General features: G+C 43.1%; 1 protein-coding gene across 1 annotated transcript in view; it reads right to left on the bottom strand.

Annotated features, from left to right (window-relative positions):
• FRMD4A (FERM domain containing 4A) overlaps nucleotides 1-7,019 on the bottom strand; it is a 301,515-nt gene extending 294,496 nt beyond the window's left edge. The window contains exon 1 of the mRNA XM_044423314.1: nucleotides 6,656-7,019. Within this exon, the coding sequence (XP_044279249.1) occupies nucleotides 6,656-6,721 (66 nt within the window). The 5' untranslated portion in view covers nucleotides 6,722-7,019. The remainder of the gene's footprint in view (nucleotides 1-6,655) is intronic.
• Nucleotides 7,020-8,047: the final 1,028 nt, after the last annotated feature.

Here is an 8,047-nt window from a genome sequence, read left to right on the forward strand (position 1 = left end):
CTTTGCTCCAGTGAGTGAAGGTGTAGTGTCACAATGGATCATGATGACGGTGATGATGACCGGGACCTCATAACAGACTGAACCAATGGTCCACCCACTCCAATCCTGTCAACATTTACTGGCCCTACATTTTTGACCCATGGCAGAATGCACCCATAGACATGTGCGTCAAATTCTGGTGACTTCTCATAATGCATTGGTTGAACCCAAGTTTTACTCAGTATGTGATAAGTCAGGATTCCAGGTCCTTCCAAGGCTGCGTCTGCATCTGATTTACACTGATGTAATTCCAGGATAACTGCTTCTCAGTGTAAATCCATCACAATGATTTATGTCCTTCTAAAGAGAACAAACAAACACAAGCAGCCCCTCTGCACCACAGGCTCATGCTTTCCTATAGCTCTGGTGGGATTTTCCAGTTACAGAACTGTATCATTCAGTGATTTGCAAGTATATATCCTGGTCTGGAACGAAGGAGGCCACGGGAGCATTGAAACAGCTATGCTATGTCAATGCATCATCTCACTTTTAAAGCAATAACACTGACACAGAGAAAGATGTATGGGAAGGAAGATTCTGGGGGATTATTCCCGTGTGGCCTCCTGTTACCTGAGACAATATCCTCCACCAGCTCATTCCAGTTGAACGGCCAGATGCTAATCTGAATATTAGGTTCCATATGGTTGACAAAATGCTTAGTTGTCTACTAATGACCCTAAGTGAAAATACACTTTGTTACATCAAACTAAGTCATATGTTGGCATCTTCTTTGATACATGTTTGCATGCACACAAGAAGAGGCAGTCTGGGCTCCTCAGTGCCTCTTTCTAAAACCAACCAACCAACCAAAAATGATCATATATGGACAACAAATGTCCAATGCATGATGCCACATAGCAGTCAGTTGGGAATCCACTTTAGGGTTGGGAATCAATTGCATTTTGTTGGCTTAGTTCCCTAGGCTCTGACCCACTTTCTCTCAGCCTTAAGTCCAACTCATGCAGAGCATTCAGGTCGGTGTCCAGCAGGAAGAAAGTCAATCTGTTGTGCAGGTATAGTCAGTGAGGACAGCTGGGGCATTCAGCACATACCTGCTGTGCAAGCAGAGTTCTGCTTTTGCACCTATGACTTGTGACGTTGCATACTTAGCGGGAGAATAATTTAGCACAAAGAAGGGGGGCACTAGTGTTCTTGAACATTTGTGGACTTGATCTTGACTCAGCTTGCTTTCTAGGCTAGGGCTGAACACAAGAAAGAAGTCCTATGAATGCAAGAGAGCCAAATTCTGGGAGCATTTTCACATCAGTAACACCACATTGATAGAGTTATCACTTGGGACATAAAAGAATATAGACTTGAACCAGTTTTTAGGGGTTGCTGTGAATGAAATCAGAATGGAGACTTGGGGAGAGAGAGAAGGTGTTTCACTGGAAAAGCTCTACAGGCCAATGGCATCAAATAACCGCTGGTCACTGCCTGTTCATAAATCTAGTCACTGAGAGCCAGTGCTACCATCTTGGTTCTTTCACAGCTGGAGTCAAGTGAAATCAGAAGCAGCACAGAATGGCTGATGGAGTTCTCTGCCAAGCAATCAACTATGATGGTCCAGTAGTCTCTTGGCCTTGTTTTTAGCTCAGGCATAGCACTGCTAGACCAGGGGAGGTAGGCACCACCACTGACCAGGCTAGATTCCACAATGAACAAACAAACAAACAAACACCTTTATAATGACACAAATCTCTCCAGCTGGGTTGTTAGTTATAAAGCATCACACACAAAATCTGCCTAGCTACCTATCAGTTGGGAAATGCAATTAGCCATAAAAACAAACAACAACAAAAAACATGCACAGAATTTCCTGGTTCTCTAGGTTCTTTGCAAGATGAAGAAAGGCAGGGTGTAAATGTAATGGGATAATAATGATAATCATGATCAGCTGGGACTAGGCAATGTGAATACATAAGCCCAGTTCTGGCTCACCTGCATTCATCTCCTGTTTGTTTCTGGGACAAATTTAAACTGTTTATCTTCACTTACGAAGCCCTACATGGCTCTGAACCCCTACCTCCATATGAACCTGTCAAGTCCCTGAGGTCAGTTTTGCTGGCTGCCCTTCTGAGAGAAGCTCAGGGGTGTCAGCAGAGGAACAGGTCTTCTATGATAGATGCCTGTGTTCACCAAGTGGCCTGCCCCAAGGAAGCTCATCTGCCCCAAGCAAAAGCATACTTACTTTCCAGGTAACTGTATGTTAGTTGTGACAGAATTGTCATGGGCTGTTTTGTGACGTTCATCTAGGCTGAGAGTGTGGTGGAGATGCTGTGTTTGTGGATCTCTTTTCTCTCCCTTTTCATATAGTATGGTGCTAGTAGATTTGATTTTATAGGATTTATTTTTATTGGTATTATTGTGCTAATTATGGTTAATATTGATTTTGGATCTCCCCACTTTCTTCCAGCTGTATTGTGTCTTGTGTTCGGTAAGTTGCATTGAGATTGCTTTTTGCACCTGGAAGCAAGGCATACATAACAACAACTCAAACTTTTTATTGCTCAGGGAAATGGGGAACACTTAAGAATATTTACCATTTACCAAGTTCCTATCAAGTATCTAGATGAAATATATTCTATTATTTATTTTATTAATATTTATGAAAGGCTTTTTGCAGTACTTTGTGCAGCTAACAAGAGCCTCCCAAAAGTGAATTACATAAAGGAAAAAAAACACCTAGTAAGAAAAATTAAAACTAAACCCTTCAAAGGATATGGATATGACTGACCCCACTCTAGGGACATCACTGTGGTTTATTACTTATATTACAGTGGCCGCTCATGCATCACCAGGAAAGAAGAAATACAACAACATAGAGAAGATTTACATACATTTTGCACCTGCTGATTTATACATGCATATATATGCTCAAATAATTACTATAATTTAAGTAGGAATACAGTGTCTCACACCACAACGGCCAGAATTGCTACAAGATGACCTGTGTACCTTCTGGCCTGTGTCCAGGGACACAATGTTGGTGGGCAATCTCCAGGCTCCTCCTCTCTCTTCATGGGGCTATCTTTGTAAGCCAGTGTGAAAGCCAATGTGATGTAGTAGTTAGAGAGTGGGACTTGGGAGCTGCAGACTCAAGTCCCCACTTGGGCGAAAAGGAGGGGAAGCTCAGTGGATGACTTTGGGGCAGTCAGTGACTTCTAGCCTAACCTATTGGACAGGGCTGTAGAAATAAAACAGAGAAGAGGATCGTGTATGCCACCTTGGAATCTTTAAGGAAAGGCAGGATATAAATGTAACAAATAAATAATATCTTTAAACCAGATAGCCCTTCCAGCAGAGTATGCTTGCAAACCAAGAATGGCCTTCTGACAGCCCCTCAAGAGGACTGTGAAGCAGGAAATATGGATGCTGCCATATTGCAGAATATATTGGTTGCTGCTGGGACAGATGGTAGCCATCAAAGAACAGCAGACACAACTGATGTGCAGTTCAGTTTCACATCAATTGCACACAACTGATGTGCAGTTCAGTGACTGCTTTAGGGCTAGGGGAGCTGAAAAAGCTGAGAGTGTCAGCCTGTTTCATCGGGTTCATTAATGGCTGTGGTAACGGCAGTACCATGAGTGCAAACTTTCCTTAAACATTTCCATTTAAAGCTTCTGCACATATGTGTTAAAACCCAAGTGGAGCACCAGCTGCCCTAAAATGGTAAGGATACTGATCTCACAGGATCTTCTTCATAGGCTTAGGTCAGAGGATGGAGTCTTCCCTTGAGGTCTCTGCTTTTGAGAGCCAAACATATGGACATTTTTTCCAGGGGCTCTCCTTTGACACACTGTGGAACTCCCACCTTGACAGGCAGGAGGCAGAGAAAAGTGAATATAATCTACTTTTGGAGCAAGTAGGTTAGCTGCTCCTACTGGACACGTGTGGGCTTGTTTTTATTTGCTCTGTGGTTGACCGATGCACTTAATTGCTTGTTTTAATAGGGTGGTCTCAACAGCCTGAGCACTTTAATTGCATTTCATTATTCGACATAAGCCTCTTTGGGGATCCTTCTGGACTGAAAGGAGGTGAAGTAAATAAATGAGGTTTGGCAGATGTGATAGCTTCTTGGAAAGGGATGGGAGAAGGGCTGTTACACTGCGCTGCCCACCCTTCATTCACAGGCTTCACTTTGCTAGAACTGAGAGTATTGAAGGCTGACTAGGTAGCAATTATGGGAGGAGGCCAGCAGGATCAGGCCAAGGGTCTATCAACTTCAGCTTTCTGCTTTCACATAGCCAAGAAGGTGCATCTGGGCAGCTCTCCAGCTCTGAAGGCAAAACACCCTGCCAGCATCTGACATTAATCTGGCATGCAAAGTTTCCAACAGATGTACGGGAGAAAAAGAATTCCACACAATTCCTGCATTTCTGTATTCATTCATACATACCTTTTGTTAGTTACTTTTCTACAGAAAAGACACCGTCCAGTTCAAACATCAGTAATTATATCTTCTCACCATTTGAAGCACTTCTATTGCTCTTGAATAAAAATGGTCAAAGAATGTCCTCAGGTTTACAATCTAAAAGCCATGACACAAAAGGAAAATGGAGGGGGAGAGACAAGGGGAAAAGCAAACAGGTACTATTTGTGGTTGCACAGTTCTGAACAAGTTTGAAAAGAGGAAGGAGGAAGAAAAGTGAGAAGTCGCTGCGCCACAGCAGAACTGAGGAGCTCCCCTGTTAACTCCATCGCTGCAGTCTGATGGAACGGTTGCTGTCGGGGAAAGGTGACGAGGGTGGAGTGGCAAGAATGGCTCCAAGGAGGTTTGGTGTTTGAATAAAGTAGAAATTTATCTTGCATCGAGTAAAAGTGAATCTACCTACCAGTTCACTTATACTTTATATAACCTGAACCTAACGTTGCATTACGTTCATCTTACCTAACATAGTTCCTTACATCCAACTCTTTCTATGGAGCACTTCAGCCTAATTCTCGCCCACAACTGAAATCAACCATAAGACATAACTGGCTCCTGACATTGACCCCTCTTTACCCCTCCCCCTCAGCTCCTCGTTGCTTCATACTCTTCCCTATGGTCCCTCATGCCATCTGCCCCATATCAAAACTTATCCAGCGTAGCCAACCCAATGCCTTTAAGATCTTTTAGCGCACAGCTTTCACAATCCATTATCAATGGTGGCTGGGGTTGTGAGCAGCTATAGACCAAACTTCTGGCAGAACCTTTTCCCTAACCCTGTCTTGATGGTAAGTTGGGGCAAGCACTTTTTTAAGTGAAGACAATGAATGAATGAATGAATGAATGAATGAATGAATACATCTTGCCAGTGCAGAGAGACCCCTTCTCAAATGGCTTAGGCCAGCATAATGGGCTATGTGTGTTTGATGCTGCTTTCTTGAAATTTATGGGGCAGGCCCTGCAGACAAGAGTTGCATGTTCCACTTTGCTTACTGGGAAACAGAACAGCAAAGGGACACAAAAGAAAAGGAAGATAGCACAGAACTGGCAGAACCATGGAAGTCCACATGAATAGAAGGCATAGGTTCCAAAGCATAGGATGAATAGAAGGCATAGGTTCCAAAGCAGGATCTCAGATATGCCGAGACAGAGAGGGAGAAGCACTTGCAAACAAAAGAAAGTGGAAGAAAGGATATAAATTAATTGGTGGACTAAACTACTCTGAAAGAAGGAACTATGAAGGGGAATTGGAAGAGATGAGATATATGACTAGGAGATGGAGCGAACTGGATGGCGACAGGGCGGGGGAGGAAATGTAACTTAGAGGGGAGAAGTGATACAATCACTTGTAGTACAAGAGAGGGGAGTGCTTTTCCCTTTTATAAATAAATACTTAAGGGCAACTGAACAAGGTTCTGGTCCTAAACGCCATGGGGTAAACTTAGACAAGTACTTTTGACTGCTAGACAGAGTAACCTCTGATAAAATCTAAGGAACAGAAGAAACATCTCTCGCTGCATCCAATGCTCCTGCCTCCTCATTCTTTTAAAATGACAACTTATAAGACACAGACAATCTCTGAATGCTAGAGGCAAGGTTGAAGAAGCTGGTTTATCAGATGTCTGATTCACAGACTCTTAATCAAATCAAACACACCCCTTACATCAAAGAATTAATCTTTCAAGTCTTTTTAAATACCTCCTGGCTTGGAAATAAATCACAGTTCAATAAAACCAAGAAAATGCCATGGTCCCCCACTAGAATGGGAGGGACACCATACCACTGTTTAGCTTGCAACACTGGCTGAAAGACACAGATAACTGCAAAGCCCTCAGTGTGCCTTGCTGCAGAAGTCTATCAGAGTCACGTTTCCCAAGTGCATACACATTGCTGACATTACACAAATTGACTTTACAGAATAAATGTGAAACACATCCTGCCTGTCAGTCACACCTCTCTGGTTCACACATGATTGCAGAAAGCAGGAGAACCCACCTCCTCAAAAAAACCATTGCTGTTCCTCAATACACTTACATGACTGTTTCACCTGTTTTTAAAATAAGAAACATATTTTTAATAAGAGGACTCTAAACGGATCATAAAACTCTGTGGCATGCTGTTGCACTACCTATTGCTTTCCAAATGACTGGCATCACTTTGAATAGAAAAGCAGGTTTTACTTACAAACACATCCATTAGCAGATGCTCTAGCGTGGCTTCCAGGTCCTCTAGCTTGGCTGCTAAAGTCATTGTCAAGGCAAAGGCTGGCTCAGATCCAGCAATCCCAAAGAGGTGGATGAGTCCTAATCCAAAATTGCTAAAGGTGGACCAATTCAGTGAATGCCTATGGTTGGACTATTTGCAGACCATCACCAGAGTAGGAATTCCCAGTTCATTAGGATAAACACCACCACCTCACAGGACTGATGGAGAATTATTATTACTCTATCAAGAAGTGAAGGCACAGATCAGACATAGACTTTACTGCCTTCTCCTTCAAATAACTTCACAGGCAGACGAACTGGACCACATCTGGAAAACCGCAACAGAGAAAGCACACGGGAGATGGGATGTGAAATGAAGTACCTTCAACTGGGACTGATATTTATAGGAGGACAAGGTTTTTTTAAAAACTCCAGTCCATTTCTCTGTTCATTTCTGACCTTTCAACAAATGGCTTAATACACTAGAGTCTATTGTAAAATGGGGGCAGCACGTCCCACAGAAGCTGGCTGTGACCAATGCCAGGCCAATTCACACAGCCATCCCATCAATAGCTCTTTGTCAAATGCCTATCAGACTCTTCACTGTCTGCGGTTGAGCGAAGAGAGCACAGACGTCTAAGAAACAAGGGACTGAAGTTTTGCTGGGACACTAATTTTTTTCCTAGGGATATTATTAGCTCCCTTTGCCACTTGAGAAAAATAATGTAAAAGCCAAAGTTAAAGAAGTCGAAGAGGGGAACTAAAGGAAGGAAGGAAGGAAGGAAGGAAGGAAGGAAGGAAGGAAGGAACCCCAAGTTTAGCAGGTTGTTTCCTTTCTCTAGCATCTAGGACAACTTGGTTTGTTTCCTTTGCTAATGTCACTCCAAGGTGTGCTTCTCCATAAATGTGGAGGAGGAGGAGGAGATTATTTATTTATTTATTTATCGATTTATATCCTGCCTTTTTCCTACAAAGGGCTCAAGGCAGCTTACATCATCTCTCCTCCTCCATTTTATCCCCACAACAACAACCCTGTGAGGTAGGTTGGGCTGAGAGTCTGTGACTGGCCCAAAGTCACCAAGTTGGCTCCATGGCTGAGCGGGGACTCGAACCCGGATTGTCTGAGTCCCAGTCCCATGCTCTTAACCACTACACCACACTGGCTCTCAATAATAAAATGTACACTGTGATATGTCATCAGGTTCTGATGCACAGAAAGGAGACAATCTACCAGCCAGGTTCTGCTCTTTTTAACACAAGGTTTACACGTCCAGAAAGACATGACCAGAGCATTAGGTAAAAATGAGCAAAAATACTAATGTTCTGTGAAGGACAAACCTTGTAGTTCAGCCTGGCACCCTGGGACTACAAC

Source organism: Varanus komodoensis, unplaced genomic scaffold, assembly GCF_004798865.1.
Source record: "Varanus komodoensis strain SLA01 unplaced genomic scaffold, ASM479886v1 scaffold13_3, whole genome shotgun sequence".
Classification (NCBI taxonomy): Eukaryota; Metazoa; Chordata; class Lepidosauria; order Squamata; family Varanidae; genus Varanus; species Varanus komodoensis.